The sequence below is a fragment of the Alosa sapidissima genome, chromosome 12 (genome assembly GCF_018492685.1).
Source record: "Alosa sapidissima isolate fAloSap1 chromosome 12, fAloSap1.pri, whole genome shotgun sequence".
In the NCBI taxonomy this organism is placed as follows: domain Eukaryota; kingdom Metazoa; phylum Chordata; class Actinopteri; order Clupeiformes; family Clupeidae; genus Alosa; species Alosa sapidissima.
The window spans coordinates 35,090,412-35,112,056 of NC_055968.1; the positions used below are offsets into that span (position 1 = coordinate 35,090,412).

The 21,645-nt window shown below is 43.4% G+C and overlaps 1 protein-coding gene across 7 annotated transcripts in view; it reads right to left on the reverse strand.

Moving 5' to 3' along the window:
* Positions 1 to 137: 137 nt before the first annotated feature.
* Positions 138 to 21,645, reverse strand: part of LOC121724771 (tyrosine-protein kinase ZAP-70) — a 23,613-nt gene continuing 2,105 nt past the window's right edge. For 2 of the 7 annotated variants that reach the window (XM_042111545.1, XM_042111544.1), the window contains exons 2-13: positions 9,830 to 10,301; positions 8,907 to 9,067; positions 8,639 to 8,777; positions 7,320 to 7,407; positions 6,198 to 6,220; positions 6,062 to 6,098; positions 5,620 to 5,815; positions 4,630 to 4,836; positions 2,986 to 3,178; positions 2,196 to 2,336; positions 1,463 to 1,575; positions 138 to 823 (exon numbers count right to left, since the gene is read on the reverse strand). In XM_042111545.1, the coding sequence (XP_041967479.1) occupies positions 691 to 823; positions 1,463 to 1,575; positions 2,196 to 2,336; positions 2,986 to 3,178; positions 4,630 to 4,836; positions 5,620 to 5,815; positions 6,062 to 6,098; positions 6,198 to 6,220; positions 7,320 to 7,407; positions 8,639 to 8,777; positions 8,907 to 9,067; positions 9,830 to 10,231 (1,833 nt within the window). In that variant the 5' untranslated portion in view covers positions 10,232 to 10,301 and the 3' untranslated portion in view covers positions 138 to 690. Of the gene's footprint in view, positions 824 to 1,462; positions 1,576 to 2,195; positions 2,337 to 2,985; positions 3,179 to 4,629; positions 4,837 to 5,619; positions 5,816 to 6,061; positions 6,099 to 6,197; positions 6,221 to 6,866; positions 6,885 to 7,019; positions 7,041 to 7,204; positions 7,219 to 7,319; positions 7,408 to 8,638; positions 8,778 to 8,906; positions 9,068 to 9,829; positions 10,324 to 10,831; positions 10,963 to 18,204; positions 18,443 to 21,645 lie in introns of those variants that run through there. The other 5 variants (XM_042111542.1, XM_042111543.1, XM_042111546.1 and 2 more) reach the window with 5 other exon arrangements.

A 21,645-nucleotide genomic window follows, 5' to 3' on the forward strand; every position in this document is an offset into this window, starting at 1 on the left:
CACAGCAGAGAGCAGAGCGAGACTACGTGTTCTTTAATGGTCCACTCTGCTTCCTCAGACTGCTCTACTGCCGGGAGGAAGATAGCCTACTTTATAAACGAAGGACGACAACACCATAAGAAAGGTCATTTCATCAATAGATTGTTATATTATGCTTTATTGCATATTCATTCCTACATTTCATGCGACACAGTAGGCTACCATGTTTTCACCTAATTTTATTTTCATATTTTTAAATAAGCACATGAACTCATACAAGCATGGCTACTGAATACAGTGAGAAAAAAGGAATGTATGAAATAACTATTCTGCTTGGAAACACGATACAGAGAACAGGAAGTCAGGAAAAACAGTAGGTCAGTAACAATCTTTGCTTTTTGTTTATGTAAAGTACATTGGGTTACCCCTGTGTATGAAATGCACTATATAAATAAACTTGCCCTGCCATGCCTATTGTAAAATGTTTTCCTTAATTCAGTAAAACAGTATTATTTGAAAAGCAAACATGTGCCAACCTTTTACTTTGTTTTAGTGCCTACCAAGCAAGAAACACAATTCATGAGCTGTAAAAAGCACAATTAAACCAAGCATTTAATGAGAACATGGCTTCAGGCTCAGATCAGTAAATGGTTTGCTAGCTGGCATTGGCTACATAACATAACAGTGCTACAGGTTGCCATGGCACATAGTTCAGAGGTCAGTGCTAGGTGCCAGGCTCGTGTTCTCTTCAAGCTGGGCATCCAGAGGATTCTTATTAGAAATGGAATAGTAGTAGAGCCGCATGCGCTCCTCCACCTTGGCAAAGCACGGCCTTTCCTCATGTCTGAGACACACACACACACACACACACACACACAGAGAGAGAGAGAGAGAGAAACAGAGAGAGGGCAGGGGAAAAGAGATAATTTCTTAATGCATATATTGTATGTATTTGTATTTTGACATTAATTCATTGATCAGTCATATAATAAGTGTATATGCATATACATATACAGTGTGTAGTAAAGGGGAGATGTTGTCATATGCAGTATGTAGTAAATATGCAGTATGTAGTAAAGGGTTCTCATATGCAGTATGTAGTAAAGGGGTCTGATGTTCTCATATGCAGTATGTAGTAAAGGGTTCTCATATGCAGTATGCAGTAAAGGTTCTCATATGCAGTATGTAGTAAAGGTGAGATGTTCTCATTTGCAGTATGTAGTAAAGGGTTCTCATATGCAGTATGTAGTAAAGGGTTCTCATATGCAGTATGTAGTAAAGGGGAGATGTTCTCATATGCAGTATGTAGTAAAGGGTTCTCATATGCAGTATGTAGTAAAGGGGAGATGTTCTCATATGCAGTATGTAGTAAAGGGTTCTCATATGCAGTATGTAGTAAAGGGGAGATGTTCTCATATGCAGTATGTAGTAAAGGGTTCTCATATGCAGTACAGTGTGTAGTAAAGGGGAGATGTTCTCATACTTGTACGTCCAGCAGTCCAGCATAACCTTGTACATTACGTCAGGGCATCCTGCTGGATTGTCCATTCGAGTGCCACTTGCAATAAAACTGATCACCTCCGGCCCTTTCATTTTCTACACATTTAAAATAAACATGTTCAGTCAAAAATAAACATACAGTGTCCAGAATCATTTGTGACCGGTTTTTCCCTTGACATGTTGGGCAAAATGATGGTTCTGGTTGCTGAATAAAATGGGGCCGACTCATAGAGCAGAATTCTGAGCACACTAAGGGTGTGTGCTCAGTACCTGGGAACTCTAATGGGTCTGGCCTGGGGCTAAAATTGTCTTTGTAGAAGTAGCACATACATAAAAGTAAATAAATGTGATGTCCATGTACACACATAGTCCATTTGCTCAAATATCCAAATATGTTTCTGCATCTAGGTATTTAACAGAGAATTTTCCCAAAGGAAGTCCTTTAAGGAAACACAGGTATTTTCCCAAAGGAAGTCCTTTAAGGAAACACAGGTGTGTGATCAGTGTGTGTAATATCTGGGACTGAAACTCCTATAACTTCCTATACCAGATGTCAGTAAGAGTTTTCAAGTGTGATCTTTGCATTTTGGCCCTTTATAAACCGACCACCCAACTAAAGAGCAGATTTGAATCCGCTAACTGAAGTTGAAGTAGCATATGTAGCGTTGGGCAGCAGGCGGGGTCAGAGGTCATGGTGGATGCAGCGGTGCTGGTACCTTATAAGGCTTCCCTCCGAACGAGAAGGCCTCCCACATGGTCACCCCGAAGCTCCACACGTCACTTTTGCTGGAGAACTTGTGGAAGCAGATGCACTCCGGGGCGTACCATTTCAGTGGCCACTTCCCTGCCGAGCGGGCCTGGGTGGGAGACAGCAGATTAAATGAACCACTACACGCTGTTGTGCAGCTAAATGCTAAATGCCGCTTTTAGGTCTATAGGTCTATACTATGGACATCCAGGTCTGTGTAAAATGTATTGGTATCTAATTGTAGAATTGTCCTTTGAACATATATAACAGGTGGATTTAAGATAAATAATCCTCTACACACAAGTTCACAGGGACTCACAGATGGTTTGAGAGAGCTGAGGGAGAAGTCATGGAAAGTCTTGGGAATTTCCCTTTGGACAAGGTGAGCTACCCCTGTGCCTAGCAGCAGCGTGTGCCCACAGCAGCGTGTGCCCACAGCATGGCGTCTCTGTGCCCACACGCCCACACCCAGGCTTTAGGGAGCAGTTCACCCTGCTCATCATGCCGCCACTTCACCCAAACCACAAGCATGCTCTGAGCTGCTTCTAAAAATAAACGCAAACCTCCACCCATCTTCAGGTCTGGCTTAAGCATTAGATTTGGAGACAAACCGTAACAGTATTCCTGTTTGAATTTTAGATAAGATATGCAAATATAGATAGATAGATCAGTTATGTAAATAAACTGTCATGTATTCCAGTGTAATGTAAGCAGTCGGCAGAAATGTATTTTGTATTTTATTTAGGAGAAAGTCTAACCTTGTAATAGTTGTCGTCTGCCCCTAAGGCCTTGGACAGGCCGAAGTCGCTGATCTTGGCGTAGTGCTGGTTGACGAGCAGCACGTTGCGGGCGGCCAGGTCTCTGTGGACGAAGTTCTTCTGCTCCAGGTAGAGCATCCCCAGGGACACCTGGTGCATCAGCTCCACCACGTTCTCCACCGACACCTGATCCCTGAGGGGGCAACAGCAGGGTTACGGCTGGGGAGGGGGCAATAGTGGCAACGGCAGGGTTACGGCTGGGGAGGGGGCAATGGGGCAACGGCAGGGTTACGGCTGGGGAGGGGGCAATGGGGCAACAGCAGGGTTACGGCTGGGGAGGGGGCAATAGTGGCAACAGCAGGGTTACGGCTGGGGAGGGGGCAATGGGGCAACAGCAGGGTTACGGCTGGGGAGGGGGCGATGGGGCAACAGCAGGGGAGGGGGCAATAGTGGCAACGGCAGGGTTACGGCTGGGGAGGGGGCAATGGGGCAACAGCAGGGTTACGGCTGGGGAGGGGGCAATGGCTGGAAGAGGGCAGTTTGGAGGGCAATGGCTGGGGAGGGGGCAATGGGGCAACAGCAGGGTTACGGCTGGGGAGGGGGCAGTTAGGGGGGCAACAACGGGATGACGGCTGGGGAGAGGCAGTTAGGGGGGCAATGGCAGGGTCTAGTGTACTCAGTGTAGTTTTGGTGCAGATCTAGTGACTTTCTTTATCACCCACACAAACAAGACTGTATATATCATGGCTTGAATGAATTAAACAGGATCCTCAGTGACTGAACAAAGAGCCTAACGACAGACAGGTATCACTTGGTGCCTGGAGAAGAATGGGTTGGGAATTACGATGCGTGCGTGTGGGTTAAGGATGTGGAATAAGGATGAGAAGTTCCTGTTGTGTACGGACTCATGAGAGGAGATTTATGAATGAGCTGAGTTGATGGGTGAATGAATGAGCTGAGTTGCTTGTGTGTGTAGTGAGAGAAATGCATATAAAGTAAGTATTGAATGAATGATAACAATAACAACAACACTTTACATTTATATAGCGCTTTTCATCATCAACAACAACAACAACACGTGTCATTTCTACAGCGCTTTTCTAGACACTCAAAGCGCTTCACATGGAAGGGGGAACCTCACTAACCACTTATGTGTAGCACCCACCCAGGTGATGCATAGCAGCCAATATGTGCCAGAACGCTCACCACACACCAGCTTGAGGTGGAGAGTGATGGAGTGAATGAGCCAATTAGACTGGGGGATGATTAGGGGGCCAGATTGAGTGAGCCCGGTTGGGCATTTAGCCAGAATGATCTGCTGTGTTGCCTGTGCACACTGTGTTGCGTGTGGAGACCTACTTCCTGCTGGAGAGGATCTTGTTGTAGCGTGATATGAATGAGTGATCTGCTGTGTTGCATGTGGAGACCTACTTCCTGCTGGAGAGGATCTTGTTGTAGCGTGATATGAATGAGTGATCTGCTGTGTTGCATGTGTGCGCTGTGTGCTGTGGAGACCTACTTCCTGCTGGAGAGGATCTTGTAGCGTGTGTTGCGTGTGCTGTGGAGACCTACTTCCTGCTGGAGAGGAACTTGTTGTAGCGTGATATGAATGAGTGATCTGCTGTGTTGCATGTGGAGACCTACTTCTTGCTGGAGAGGAACTTGTTGAGTGGGCCGGCCGGCGCCATCTCCATGACCAGCATGAGGGACTCGGCTTCGCACAGGCCGATCATGCGCACGATGTAGGGGTTGTCCAGCTGGTGCATGATCTCCGCCTCACGCATCATCTCGTCCTTCACACCCTTCTCGTTCTCACTCTTCAGAACCTTGATGGCCACGTCCACGTGCTTCCTGGTGTGCAGTAGAACAAAAGCGTGTCATCTTACTAAGGTTCCACTGAGGGTTCAGTAGAACAAAAGCGTGTCATCTTTCTAAGGTTCCACTGAGGGTTCAGTAGAACAAAAGCGTGTCATCTTTCTAAGGTTCCACTGAGGGTTCAGTAGGCGCGTTATAGGCTGCTATTTGATCCGTCTCTTCTGAATCTGATATCACACAGGTAGGGTGTTTTACATATTCAAATAAGTCTTGAATACCAAAAATAAGAACGCAATACCACACACTGTTGACTTTTACTTGATTTTATTCAGCGCATTTCGCATGTACTGTATATTTAACTGTATGCATACATACTGTATGCGAAACGCGTTGTTCGCTCTGAATAAAATGGAGCAAAAGTCTACAGTGTGCGATCTTATTTTTGCTATTTAAGTTTGTTCCTGCAATCTATCTGCACCTATCCAGGCTGTGCATGGATCTTGGTTTGATTTGGAAGTCTTGAATACATAACATGGCATTGAAAGACCTTACTTTGTACATCAGTGTGTTTATGTGTATAATATATACAGACTGCTTACAGCCCAGAACATCTGTAAATGATTTCATTGGTCTGATACTCTAAGTGCCTTAAACTGACCATACACACATCACACACACACACACACACACACTTATCCCCATCATTGTGAATTCAACACATCCTATGGCCGTCCATGCCAATGCTCCAAATCCATCACAGGTATGTGCTTTATTTAGTCTGACTAGTGTCAGACGTGTTATGGTACAGATCACACTCACTTCCTCATCTTGTAGACGCCTTTCTTGACGCAGCCGAAGTTCCCTGAGCCCAGCTCCACCTCGTCAATCATCAGCTGTTCCCTCTTCAGGCAGAGCTTCTTCTCCTTCAGCTCCTCGGGGTCGTCGTAAGGGCTCGTGAACTCGTTGGTGTCCATGGGCATGGCCCGCCGCGGCTCGGAGTCCGTCATGGAGTCAGCTTCAACACACACAACTTGTCAACTTGGTGTCAGTTTGATCTTTGCTTTGTTATTTAACAGATATTAGTTCCCTTGTACATTCCCAATGTTATGTAGCACAACAAAGATGTATCTTCACTGGATTGTATGTGGGTCAATCCTTTTTTCCCATACAGAAACGACACTATAAAGTCAGTAGCAGAGGCAGGCCAGAGACTCAATGTCTCAAAGCCAGTGCTATGAGGGATGTCATGTCATCAACTCACCACGAGGGGGCGGTGTGTATCCATTCCCTTGCCTCCTCTGAAAGACAAATTCACAATTACTGTAACAATAATAATTTTAAAAAAACACCAAAACCAATGGAATGTTGTACCTGCACATCTACAGAAATGCACATACCTGCTTAGGAGCAACTGGAACAGCTGCAACCGATGGGTAAAAACATAATTGAAAGAGATCAAATAGTTATCTTATAACAGTCATCATGAATCAGCATACAGTATAATAGTATAGCATAATAGTGCTGTTTAAATTGACAGGGCCATCAATAGTCCATTAAAAAATATGCAATGGACTTATTATGTACATAAATGCTGCTAAGAGACGCACTTGGGTGTGTGGCAGTATATGTATAATAAAGTATGTTATGTTATGTTATGTTTTTAAAAAATATGAAAATCTTGACAGTCTTCCAGTCTGAGAAATCGTGTGTATTTATGTGACTGTGAATGGTGTGAAATGTGAAGATGGTGTGTGTGAGTGTTTTGTGAGAGTGTTCAGTGTGTGTGTGTGTGTGTGAGTGTGTGTGTGTGTGTGTGTGTGTGTGTGTGTGAGTGTGTGTGTGAGTGTTCAGGGTGAGTGTTCAGGGTGTGTGTGTGTGTGTGTGTGTGTGTGTGTGTGTGTGGTCAGTACCGAGTGCGGAGGCGTTGTTGCGGTGTGTGTGTGTGTGTGTGTGTGTGTGTGTGTGGTCAAGGTCAGTACCGAGTGCGGAGGCGTTGTTGCGGTGTGTGTGTGTGTGTGTGTGTGTGTGTGTGTGTGTGTGTGTGTGTGTGTGTGTGTGATCAGTACCGAGTGCGGAGGCGTTGTTGCGGTGTGTGTGTGTGTGTGTGGGCGGTCAGTACCGAGTGCGGAGGCTTTGTTGCGGTGTGTGTGTGTGTGTGTGTGTGGGCGGTCAGTACCGAGTGCAGAGGCGTTGTTGCAGTGTGTGTGTGTGTTCAGTACCGAGTGCGGAGGCGTTGTTGCAGTGTGTGAGTGTGTGTGTGTGTGTGTGTGGGCGGTCAGTACCGAGTGCGGAGGCGTTGTTGTAAGTGTGTGAGTGTGAGTGTGTGTGTGGGCGGTCAGTACCGAGTGCGGAGGCGTTGTTGTGAGTGTGTGAGCGTGTGTGTGTGTGTGTGGGCATTCAGTACCGAGTGCGGAGGCGTTGTTGTGAGTGTGTGAGTGTGTGTGTGTGTGTGGCGGTCAGTACCGAGTGCGGAGGTGTTGTTGTGAGTGTGTGAGTGTGTGTGTGTGGGCGTTCAGTACCGAGTGCGGAGGCGTTGCTGCGGTTGACACACGGATCCTTCAGCACCGTGACCAGGCCGTCGGGCTTCATCTTCAGATACTCCACCAGCTGCCCAGCGGAGAGAGGATGACACACACAGCTTTGGTCATCTGCCACAATCCCTTTCCTCTTCAATTAAACTCATACTTTAGATCATTCTCATTACCAGGATGGCAGACACCACTTTCAAATGGTGCTTGTTGGCCTTAGTAAGTCAGTAGCCCATTTAATGTTTACAGCAGTCGTTTGGATGGAGAGGACAGACAGCAGGCATTTGAATTCCACAACCACTTCATTGTTTTATAATCTGCCTCTTGGATGAGTAATCATATCTTTTTTAAAGGTCCAAAGTGTACTCATCTCAAAATCACAAATACTCCTAAATCTAAACTAGCTATAATACTGAAAGAAGGATATCAAATACTCCTAAATCTAAACTAGCTATAATACAATTCAAATACATTGTTGCGTTATTTCTGTTTTTTGTTTTTGTTTCTCTGTTTCATGTGTTTTGCTGCATTTGATTACATTTCTTTGGTCTTACAAATCCAGGGGTTAAAGGAAAGTAAATGTCTGTGTCTGAAGTTATGAGAAACGCTTGAAGCCGTTCTGTATAATTATCTATTTTCAAATCTTGAGCAGCCTGGCCTCAACACCTCAACTCTGGCACCGAGTCTGAGAAGTTCAAAAGTAAATAAATGCATTGAAAAGAGCCAAGAACCAAGAACCAAGAGCCAATAATCAAGAACCAACAACCAATTGGAAAGTTGCTTCCCAATCATTGCATGACTGCACTGCCCATAACCATTTTCATTTCTGAACTAAATCTTCATGTTGTGTTTTTAAGATAACAGCTTCCGTTCTCTTCTGCTCTGTCTGAAGGCTGTTCTGCTGCTGCTGCTCTTTGCCCACAAAGCTTGATATTAGTCATTTTGTTTTTTGAAGGTAAATAGTCTAGCTTGTTTTTTTTTATTTTTTTATTTTGCCTTTATTTGGACAGGACAGTGGAAAGTGAGACAGGAAGCAAGTGGGAGAGAGAGATGGGGTGGGATTGGGAAATGACCGCACGTCGGATTCGAACCTGGATCCCCGTGGGCACTCGGACCCGTATATGGTACGGGCGCTGTAGCCTGCTGCGCCACAGCGCCCCCCCAATAGTCTAGTTTGTTGATTGGCCACTGTGTGAGACTCCCTGCCTACACCACTAGGGATTTAACATCTCTCCTGCGCACATTTGAAATCCCAGACTGAAATAATATTGTATGTGTGTGCCAGTGAATGAGCGCCTGATGGAACCTACTTGCCACACAGTGTCGAACTTGGTTCCCTCTGGCATGAAGTACTTTCCTGATTTGTCCAGCTGGATTTGGTAATGGTAAGCGGTTTTACCGTACATGAGAGAGAGAGCGAAGGTGCCAGAGTCATCCTTCTGTCTCACCCTGCAGTCGGCGAGCAGAAAAGCATCTATTAGAGAAGCATGACCCTCGGAAAAAAACACATCAGCTCAGACAAAGGCAGTTGAGGACCACGTAACCGTGGTGACGGGAGGCTCGTAGCCGTTGACTCACAGGAACTTGCCGTCTGGCTGGATGCCAGAGTAGAGGCGGCGCTCCCCCTCCTGACGGGTGATCTTTCCGTGGAACCAGGCCATCTTCTCGTGGGCAGTGGTCGCAATGAGCTTCTCCAACTGAGGAGCCTGGCTGATGATGGCCTGCTCCATGGCCTCTCCCTGACACACACACACACACACACACACACACACACACACACACACACACACATAATATATATACACACGCACACACATACACAGTGGATTAGCATTTCCATGTATGTCGATATTTGGCATTCACAAAATGTCATTTCCAGATTTTTATCATCCTTCCAAGCAATTTTCTGTTAACCATGTATGATGCATCATCTCTCTGCCCACGACACAGTCAGTCTCATAATACTTTGTCCAAATCTGAACACTGCCTTTTGGGTTTAAACAATTTCTTTTAAAAAAAACTTTTAGTTGATGCCACTGGGAAAACAAACTCAGACTTACTTTTTTAGTATTTTTTTGTAACAACTTTCTGAAATCACTTGAAATCCTGAATACCAAGTTTGAGTCATCCATCCCAGATCTATGAAAACTGTCACATTTTCCTCCCCAACTCTGAGCTGTGTGTTCTGAGTAAAACCAAAGCGAGTCACACACACACACACACACACGCACACACATGCACACACACAGACACACACACGCAGACACACACACACACACACACACACTGAACACCCACACAAAACACTCACACATACACACACACACACACACACACACACACACACACACACACACACACACTGAACACCCTCACAAAACACTCACACACACTATCTTCCCATTTCACACCATTCACAGTCACATAAATACACACGATTTCTCAGACTGGAACACTGTCAAGATGTTCATATTCATAAGTCTGGGTGGAGCCCCTCTCACCTCCAGGTGCCAGGTCTGCCTGACGTACTCGCGGAGCATGTTGTCGCGGAGGGTGTCGAAGACTCCGGGGCGGATGGGGTTCTCGGGGGCGCGCAGGCAGGGCTTCTTGAGCGGGCACACCAGGCCGTCGGCGTCCTTGCTGTAGTACTCACACAGCTCGGCGGGGCCGCAGTGGGGCTTGCCCCCGGACACGCAGTAGGTGCCGTTCATCTGCTTCTCCACGGCGTAGTGGTGGAACTGCAGGTCCCAGACCAGCGACAGCACGTAGCCACCCAGACTCCTCAGGCACTGCCGCAGAAGGAAGAGGCCGTCCGACATGCCCGCCAGCTTCAGGTGGTCCTCCGCCTCCGCACGGCTGATACTGCCGAAGTAGAAGGGCAGCTCGGTCGCAGGGTCCGACATCCTCAACACACACACACACACACACACTCTCTCACAGAGACGACACACACACACACTCAGAGGACACACGCTTACACAGAGGACCACAAACCCTGTAGGCAACACCAGTAATCAAAACATAATACAGTAATTACATTAATACTGTTACAGCAACGTAATCAATACATAATACAGTGATTACACTAATACTGTTACAGCAACGTAATCAATACATAGTACAGTAATTACACTAATACTGTTACAGCAACGTAATCAATACATAGTACAGTAATTACACTAATACTGTTACAGCAACGTAATCAATACATAATACAGTAATTACACTAATACTGTTACAGCAACGTAATCAATACATAGTACAGTAATTACATTAATACTGTTACAGCAACGTAATCAATACATAATACAGTGATTACACTAATACTGTTACAGCAACGTAATCAATACATACTACAGTAATTACACTAATACTGTTACAGCAACTAATAGGAATAGCAATAGTAGTCGTATAGTAATAGGAATAGTAATAGTAATCGTTATAACTACTTCTCTCTAAAGACACTTTCTGAAATACACTTTATGTACTTTGTATAAACATACCATTGCAGAGGAGCAGACTAAGTGAAACTGACAGTGGAGCTGTGAGAGTTGTGGAAGAGCTGAGAGAGTTGTGGAAGAGCTGAGAGAGTTGTGGAAGAGCTGAGAGTGTGAGGTTTTTGCTGAGTGCAAATGTGAAAGTGCCCACGAAGTGCCTTTGCTTGTGTGGGTTATCATGTGCATCTCACATGCACAAGTAAAGATCTGCAGGCAGCACTGTGGGCTACAAGAGTAAAGATCTGCATGCAGCACTGTGGGCTACATGGGGTGCATGCTGTCACATAAACACGGGTTTCAGTGCAAAGTTATCATCAACCTATATTTGGATTGGTTATGGTTATCATCAGCCTATATTTGGATTGGAGAGCACTAGGCAACTCATTCCACCAACGAGGAACCACTGAGGTCTTGAATTTGACCTAGCGTTTATGGCTGGTTGAGACAACAGACGCTCAGAAGATCGCAGTGGGCGGTTGGGATCAGTAGTGTAAGAGATGTCAATAGAGATGTCATGAGTTAGTTTTATCTCAGGATATACTTTAGTCAATGCAACCTCTAGTGTGGTGCGTCACACTGCTGTTGATGATGTTACTCACTTGACATCCCAACTTACTGTCGTTGCTATTTTCATATTCTCGACACTCCCATAAACTTTAATTCATAGCAACGTATTCAATTTTATAGATCTTCGTCAGGCATTATAAAATCCATACCTGAAGATCTATAAAATCAAAACGTTGCTATGAATTAAATGGTAGACGCAGTGTGCAGACCTTTCTTATGCTTTTTTATCTTCCATAACAACTCATGCAGTCTGCCTTACAGATGCCAGTGATTATGAGTTAAAGACCAAAAACTATGGTTCAGTTATTTGTATCCTATTTACAGAGCAAGGTCCAAAGAGGTTTGAAAAAATCATCACTGTTTTTCAGATCGTGTCTGGGTATTATGTCTAGATGTGTGTGTGTGTGTGTGTGTGTGTGTGTGTGTGTGTGTGTGTGTTTTGAAGGATCTCTCTGTGTGTGTGTGTATCTGTGTTTTGAAGGATCTCTATCTGTGTGTGTGTGTGTGTGTGTGTGTGTGTGTGTGTGTGTGTGTGTGTGTGTTTGTGTGTGTGTGTGTGTGTTTTGAAGGATCTCTGTGTGTGTGTGTGTGTGTGTGTGTGTGGGAGTTAAGCATTGTTCTGATGCTGACTGCTGCTGGAAAAGCAGCCTAGCCACAACAGGAAGTCTGCGCCACGTCATCTCCACCCCCCCCCCCCCACACACACACACACACACACACCCCACATCCAAAAGCTCTCTCCCCTGCAGGTGCTCATGCGTCTAGAACGCCTCGACTTTCTTCTCTCTCTCTCTCTCTGAATTCATAAACTATGTCCAGTCATATAATGTTTTTGCATATATATATATATTTATATATATACATATATTGTTTTACAGAGGTATTGCATTTGTGATAAATAACTTTGCTCTATTTTAATCACCTTATGTTACAAACTAGATGGTGGAAACTACATGAAAAGGGATTGAGAATATGAGTAATATGTTTTACATTGCAAAATAAGTTCATCCAATCACAAGACAGAGTTTACCACAACCTCTCATTTTATGGGAGAATACTCTGGGTCAGAGAAAACGTGTGTGTGTGTGTGTGTGTGTGTGTGTGTTGTAAGATACTAGGTTGTGTTTGATTCAATGCCTTCAAATTGATTCAAAGTTACAAAAGACGGATGACCTGTAAGGCTGCAGCCCTGAGAGATACTGGGACTTTACCCACACAACCTTTCTTCTGCACTCGTTTACCCACACAGTGCTCTATCCCTTTCTTCTGTACTCGTTTACCCACACAGTGCTCTGTCCCTTTCTTCTGTACTCGTTTACTCGTTGAGACATAAGACAACTCATAAAAAACACAAACCTAAATTCTTGCTTTGTTTAAAATAGGGAAGATGACTATCCACCACAATCCAAAGAAATCTCACAAATGACGTGACAAACATCAAACATCAAGATGACTGTTTACCTTTACAGAGGACTCAGACATTAGACACCCCTGTCTCGGAGAAGTGCTTTACCCTTTCTCAGGTTTTCCTCTTATGAATACATTTCCAGCACAGGCTTGCCCTTTATCGTTTTCCCAGTAGGAGGTAACACTCACAGCTTTCTTCTAACCGCAAACATAAACCTAATAACATCACCACCGCCAACGTAACAACAAAAGGAACATGCTCTTTGTGTTAATAGCCCACAGCGGCTAAGGCCAGGGCCTGGTTGTACAAAGCACCTTAAGTTAAGATTTTCATTTAAAACTTGATTTAAGGCCCCCTTAAAATAAAATTGGTTGCACAAACACTCTTAAGTATTCTCCTTAAAGGCACTCTAAGCGATGCTGGGTAACGTCACTTCTGTTGACGTTCAAACTAAACAGAAAGCTAGCTCGCTAGCTTCCTCCCCCTCCCTCCCGTGCAACTGAAACTCTCCTAAACGTGCATCTCGTCGGTGATTTGCTGGAACAGTTTGTTATGCTTTTATGGGCAAGGTTTGCTCAAGTTGTTTTGTGGCTGTTTTTGGAGCCTGGGTTGTCCACAGAGATTGCGGTTTTTTTTACAGTGTATTCAGGACACAGGCAGCTAGCGGATGGTGAGGTGATGTTTGCTGTAAGTGACAAAAAATGTTTTAGCCTAAAAAACATGACATCGCTTAGAGCACCTTTAAAGTTTCCTTAAAATGTTCCCTTAAGTATTTAAGGTTTTGTCCTTATCTTGTAAGAAATCCCTTAAATGGTTGCACAAAAGACTTTAGCAGCCTAAGGGGAAAAACCTAAGCGACCTCTGACTCTACCTTAAAAAGGGATATTCCACCATTTGGGGAATTACACTCATTTTCCACCTCCCCTCGAGTTAAACAATTGATTGTTACCTTTCTCCAATTCATCCAGCCGTTTCTTTGAGTCTGCCGATACCACTTTTAGCTCTAGCCTAGCATAGAGCATTGAATCGGATTAGACCATTAGCATCTTGCCCGCTAGCATCATGCTTAAAAGTGACTAAGATTTCTGGTAATTTTCCTATTTAAAATGTGTCTCTTCTCAAGTTACAAACTGTAATAGGACTAACATAAAAAGAAACATGGCGATTTTTTAGGCTGATTTGACATGGAACTATACTCTCATTCTGGCGTAATAATCAAGGAACGTTGTGAACGTACCATGGGCGCAGCAGCACAATGATATCATGCAGCACCTAAAAATAGTCCCCGTAGGCTGTAACTTCCAGCAACAAGTTTGAGCTGCAGCAGATTATTACGCCGGACAATTGACCCAATTCAACACCTCTGTCTGTGACATTATACTCAGTGATGGCCGTGTCCACATCTGGGAGCAGATCCCCAGGACACCATCCACCGTCTCATTAGGAGCAGGCTCCAGCGCCATCAAGCATGTTGGGGCCATATGAACTACTGAGTACCATCATGAGTTGCTGCAATGAAATTTAGGCAAAATGGACTAGCTTGCTGCATACGTTTTTCACTTTTGATTTCCGGGGGTCTTTGAATTCAGTCCTCTGTAGATTGATCACTTTCATTCCCAAAAAACGAAGTGGCATCCTTTTGTTCCTAACCAGTATAGCTATCCAGCATGATGTGTTTTCCCATTGCAATCTGATGTGTTCCTTTAATGTTTTTGAGCAATGTATAGTAAGAGTTAATGTTTGCTCAGAGAGAATGTAGAATAAGAATTTATTGATGATGTAGGTAGTTACTTCCATTAACCAAAATGTAGAATAATTGCCTTATTTTCTTAACAGATTATACTTAATGATATTTCTCTGGTTGTCATGTGATAAAATGACTTTTCAAACTTTGAAATTGTTTTTTAATGATATTTCTATTATGAACAGCAAGAGAGTTTGTTTGGAAATCATGTCAATAGCTTCCTTGACCCTAAAAATGAGGTGTTAGAACTTAAAATACTTTTTTTATCTTGTTGTATCATTCTATTAAGAATGGTGGCCATATTTGAATCACTAGGGTTAGTGGTATAACTGTGCCAAGTTTCATGCTTCCTGCAAAAACTGAGCGATTCTGGTGCTTAGCCGCTGTACTATCATAGTGGCTTGCTGTTCTGGTGAGCTGTGAGCGTTGCATTGATGTTATCTCTTCGCCAGAGACACAGGGGACCTCAGCTCACTCAGTCAAGCCAAGCCAAGCCAAGGCGAATATGTCACCTTTAAGTTCCTCCAGTGGCCAACATCACTTTGATTTAAACCACAGCTTACTTCCTGGACACACCTGGGTGTACCTCTGCCCACCCAAAGCGGACACACACACACACACACACACACACACACATACACACACACACACACCCACACACACACGGACACACACACGGACACACCACATGCAGGGCTAACTCACCACAGGCTTTAAGCCGCATGCACAGGCCACACTGAGGAAGTCAGGACCAGAGTCTGACACATTACACGGAGTAAAGCACAAGCTAGCTTTGTTTACACACACACACACACACACACACACACACACGCACACACACACACACACACACACACACATACTGGGCTAAAGCTAGCTTTTTTACAGCTAGGCCACTGAAGTGCATCTCTTTAGGGACTTCTCAGTATCTCACTTTGAGTTCACTTCTTTAATAATCTCATGGAATCTCATAGTATGAGTGTTTGCTTTATATGTATACCCAGTTTGTGACACTGTCGTATAGGTTCGCTGTCCATGTGGCATCAGAAAGGGGAAACATGTTTTATGTTTTTCTGTACTTGTAAGCTGATGTAGACTACATACACTCCTTAGATGGCACTGAGCTATTGACAAATGGTGATTTGGTTGCTTCAGGTCACCATGAAGCAGCATTAGTGTTGCAGTGTGATATCTACAGCTACAATGTTATCAGTATTAACATTAATGTTGCAGTGTGATATCTAAAGCTACAATGTTATCAGTATTAACATTAATGTTGCAGTGTGCTATCTAAAGTTACAATGTTATCAGTATTAACATTAATGTTGCAGTGTGATATCTAAAGCTACAATGTTATCAGTGTTACATCAACATTTTGTGATGTTTATAATGTTCAATCCGTGCAATATGTGACCATCAGCACTTGCATTGGAAAGGATACCTAATGAACACATGCTAACACACATCTAATGCTCCTCGTTCACACTATAGATTCCCTCTGCTCTAGCTCATTGTGTTGTCTCTACAAATGAGTGTGTGTTATAGCAGCCTCCGCCGTGTCCAGTGTCATGGCTTCATGTGTGTGTGTACATATCTTGCGATTTGCCATCACACACTAAGTTAAGTGTGTCTCCATCAAAGACATCAACACTAATGAACACCGACTGAGACGGAGCTCAGACAGCTTGGGATTAGAGCCTCTCTGTAGATCTGCTGCCACGCCATGCCATGCGTACACCTTTGTGTCAATGCACTGAAACACAGTGTGAAGATGACAGAGTCTATTTCTCCAGAATGAAAGAGATGAGGGTCATATGAGGAGCAGAGTGCTCAGAGATGATGTATGTTTTTACCCAAGGAAAGCAAAAAAAACCCTCTCAAGACAAGTGAGACCCTTTAAAGGGATTTAACGGGGAAAACAATGGAGTGCTTCTTCTATTCTCAAACAGCTGCACAGTTGATCCAGATGATACACAAGGCTGTGTGTCTGTTATGACCTTTGACTCTGTCAGTGCATCATTTAGTAGCTGATTAAAATCCACACAATGTGCAGTACAAGACACCACACACCATACAGACGTGAGGCTTCTTGAATTTCCCCTGGGGATCAATAAAGTATCTATCTATCTATCTATCTATCTTACTTGTGTTGTGTGTTGTATTTGTAACAAATTACCTGAAAATGTAACATTACTTAATGGTCATTCTATCAATTCTTAAAACCATTCAGTCAGTTACATGAGAATTTCAGAGAGTGTTTCTGCATCACAGGGCTTTGCGATGTGCGTCAGCCTATCTAATACACTCGGCTAATAATACAACTGAGCATGTTTTTCAGCCATGCTTCCGGCGGAAAAACAATTCTATTTCAGCCCATACCACCACTAATATCATCAACTAAGATCGCTTTTGTAGTATTTTAAATTACATTGTCATTTATATTATATTAATTGTGGTAATTATTTGAGAGTATAGACTACTAAAAAAAAATACATATTACAGAATCGTATTGCAAGAAATGTTATTTCTTACAATCTTCTTAACGTATGTATAGCGTAATTATTACATCATTACAACATATTTTTACATATTTGTACACATCCGGATGGTATCTCATTCCTTAAAATTAAAGGATGCATGACAACACAATTTAAAATTTCAACAACCCCTTCTTTGGATTCAGCTCGGTTTACAATATAACCTGCCTTTTAAAGATTTGTGTTGTCTTGTAACTAATTATTATTGTCTTTGAAATGTTTAGGATGTATAGTTGTGTTGTGCGAGTATGGTTGTTATTAAGTTAACCCTTTTTGATACATTTAGAAACATTACAAGTCCATGTCAGAAACTATCAGAAATCCTGCTATCATGTTTAAATGACTGATATACCGACATCAAAAAACCAACATGAATGAAACTATTGATAATAACAGCAAGGCATGAAGGAACTGTGAATACAAAGGCTGTACTACTGGTGTCTATCACTTACATCCATTATAAATAGAGGGAAAGTGCACCAATACTAATTATGAAAAATACAGTTGATATTCATGAGAATGAGAATGGAACACCCTCAGATTTAATTGTAGTACTTGTTTTAGGGACAAGAGTTCTTCTGTGTGAAACGCTGTAACGGCATTGAATATTTAATTTGCTTGCAAAGACCCTCTCAAAAGCCATGGCTTTTTCAAAAACACAAACATAAGTTTTAATTTTTCATATTGCTTTGGGAAAATGTTTTTGTCTTTGTAACAAATGACCTGAAAATGTAACATTACTTAATGGTCATTCTACCAATTCCAGAAGGCCAATTCTTAAAACCATTCAGTAAGTTACATGAGAATTTCCAGAAATTTCCAGAGAGAAACATTTGGTACTACGAGAAAGTCAACCCAAACAACTTTTTCCTCACAGCACCATTCTGTACATATCTCTCTGTGCCAACACCTGGCATCAGGCTATTTAGTGTGAAAGTGCCGCTCTTTCTGTTTAAAGGTTTAACATAATTTATCTGCTTTCTGTATTCAAACCTTTTGTAGAAAAAAGACAAATCGAGAAACACTTTCTGGCCTACACTTCTCTCAGATGGCAACACGTTCTAGAACATTCCTGAGTATGAGACGATCGAGAGGCAAAGCTGACGGCTTTGCAGACACTCACCTCAGAGCGAGGCCTTGGAGCCACGCAAGGAAACGCTTGACCTCGGCAGGCCGCTGTGACGGAGAGGTAGAAGGAGAGGGATGGAGAAGAGAGGGAGAAGAGAGGGATCTGTCGTTTATTTGGTCTGCTGAGGAGATGTGTGTCCCTCCTTCCAGACCTCTAAGACCTGCAGGGGAGGAGTGTCACATAGCTCTGTGTGTCGGAGTGTGTTGGCGTGTGTGTGTGTGTGTGTGTGTGTTTGCAGGTGAGGTGCAAGAACTGTTGAATGAGGCTCTGTGCTGACACAACTTCTCAGAAAGAGCAACCTACTTCCTTAGCTTCACCCCTACAAACTGCCAAAGGGCTTTCTTCTAATCAGCTGTGCGCTGGGTAACTGTCATGTTTTCCATTTTTCGACATTTAGGAGCTAAATTAACTCTCCAGTTAATGTTTTATGACGGAAACTACAGCAGAATGCCCTAAAGGACAGTGCAGTTCTGTATGATGGACTGAACACATATTTTTTCTCTAGAACAGGAAGGAACAGTTCACAGTTTCAGCTGTATATCATATGCATACATCTATGTTCAGTAAAAAAAGAATCACCTACGTTTGTAATCATATGATTTTTAAAAATCTCATTGTTTGTATTGCCTTGAACATACAGAGGGACAGAAGCTTACTGTACATATGCTAGTCCAAGAAAGCATGACCCCATGACCCCATGCAGGATTAAGCTCTTCTCTGCCAGAGGTTGCTGGACAGCCTACAGATGACGTGTGGACTCTTCCTTCCCCCTTGGTGTTCTCAGCCGACGTGTCCACTACCTGCCCCCATTAAAGACAGAAAAGGCTGCAAATAGGCCAAGGCCTCAACTGTTGTTAAAAAATAGTTCCATAGGATAACCTTAAGTAAATGTAACTTTAAGTAAATGTCTTTATTATTATTATTATTATTATTATTATTATTATTATTATTATTAATAAGATTGTATGTATTTTTCCCCTTCCTCCTCTATAATGTAATGTATGTTATCTTATTATTTATTTATTTTACTTGTTTTATTTTATGTATAGGCCTAGATCTATACCTATACTTTTCTCTCTCTCTCTTTTTACATCTTGTTACTTCATTGTTTCTGTAATCTCGGCTTCATTGAAAATGAGGGCTTCCCTCAATGACCCTCCGAGAATAAATAAAGGTTGAATGAATGAATGAATGAAAAAAACATAGCCTAGGGTACATATGATTACAACTCTGATGGGGAAACTTGAAATACTTTTGCATATTGTGGTTCTTTTTTTCACATGCTGCCGACATGTAGGCTGCTGTAGGCCTTATGTTTATCAGACAGGGTCAGAATCACGCAAAGCCATACAGCAAAGCACGGTCTGAAGCAAGTCTGTTAGGAAAACGCTGGAACTACAAGCTGTATGCTTTGGTTTTTTTGTGTCATCAGAATTAGCCTACAATGTAATACACAACTGCAAATTTTTTTTTTGTGTTTTCACATTTTTAGCGTTCTTTTTGGAAGAATCCATGTTATTACTTTCTCGTGAAAAAGACTGCAAAACGAGTTTTACAGCCCCCCCAGTGCCATGACATTTTCATAGGGCAGGAGTTGCCCTATTTTGGATCAGGGATGTAGCTCCCTCTTGCGGTGAAGCCCTACAATTGCTTTCCGGACTTCCTGCCAGTTTCTGTGTGCGGCGCTTCCAAACCCAAACTGCGTGAAGATATCAGCGCTAACTACCGCTGTCTATCAGTCAAGGGAGAGGAGCAAGAAAATTGCTTTCACTTCTTCGTGCCACTTTACAGTTATGCGTTAGACGACCAGTTGGGTTTGAACGAGACTTGGAGAAACACAGACGTCTGAGAATATCTGTGTAACGTTAGACCGGGACAGCCAGACGAACGGAAAGGTAACTTTCACTGCTAGTAGCCTTACCCTAGTCTAGATATGGGCTATGCTGCTTTTTAAGTTATCATCACCACCTAGTTTTGATATTCTATTTAATCGCATTATTTACAGATTTGCACAGCCTATGGTATAGAAGTTCACAGCTTTGCATGAACCAAAGTCACTGCGAACGCTAGTGCGAATTAAGATTTACCATAGCTGAAGTTTGAAGTAGAGGAGGCTTGAGAATTATATTCTCAGAAGAAGCGTCATCTAATGCGGGTTTTCCAGGGTATGATTAGTGTAGTTTAATCATGTGTGACACTGACCTGAACTGATTTCAGATGATTTGCAACTTTTGCACTTTCGGTCGTTAGACAGTAGGTTGCTCAAAATCAGTGTTAACCTACTTCTGACATTAACTCGTGAAGTTGCACCGGCCTTGCGACAGAATGGGTGGCTTTTCTGTCAGTGTTGTACTGTTGAGAAAGAGCTTAACCCTTACTTTGGTAAGACTGAATGGACTTCAGAGGAGTGCTGTGATTCTGAACTCGGTGAACCCTTTTGTGGAGCCTACCCTTTAACACCTTAATCTCGTTTGATTGTGAATGTGGCAACTAATGAACTCTGAGTTTTTGGCAGAGCGCGTGCTAGAAACGGTGCACGTTAAGGGTGCTGGATGGAATTTGTCATAATTAGTAGCAATTTTTAGAGGCGCGCAAAGGGCCGGATCGGGCCCAGATTACCTAAGACAGATGCCCCTGAGATGGTGGCCTCACTCTGACTGCCCGACCCGTGCCCGGTCGCTTCTGGACCAACTCCATTTTGTAGCCTGTAGAAGTTTTAGGTCGTGCTGTAAACCCCCTTTCATTATGTCCTGCTCTCGATGGTCCAGCAGACTTCACAGGAAAGACTGTGTATATATTTCTGCACGAGAGACTGTATAGGCGCGAGAGTCTGCCAGGATTCTGCCGACAGATTTGGAGTGTGCAGTGCCAGCGGACTTAATGCTCCGCAAAGGCGTATTCGCTGAGTGTGCATCTGCGCACGTTTGACAGCTCTCTGTTTATGTTCACTGTCTTCAAGCGAGGACAAATTGTATGCACGCAGACAAGGGGGACATCTTTATTCGCTAACTTTTATCAGTCAACTCAGCTTTGGTACTTTTATCAGTGTCAGTCAGAGTCAAGACCTATGAAAGGATTTATCTGTTCGTCTTATTGTCATTGTGTGTGTGTGTGTGTGTGAGAGAGAGAGAGTGTGTTACCTGAGCTATGTGTTGTATTTGGCCCTACTCCATCGATGCCTCAGTTGGTTGCCAGACTGAACAGCTGCACTCTCCTAGAGCAGCTGACGCAGGAGGGCTCTGGCCGGATCTGGCCCGGACCTCACCCAGACCTCACCCGGCCCCGGCCCGTAGTTACCTCCAGTTCAGCTGCTATCTGGATCTGCAGGTACCGCTGTCATGCTGACAAATGAAAGGCAGCAGTCGAGTTGGTTTTTGATTTTTTATGTGGAAAGGGGAACAGGAGAGCTCAGCAGTGTGTGTGTGTGTGTGTGTG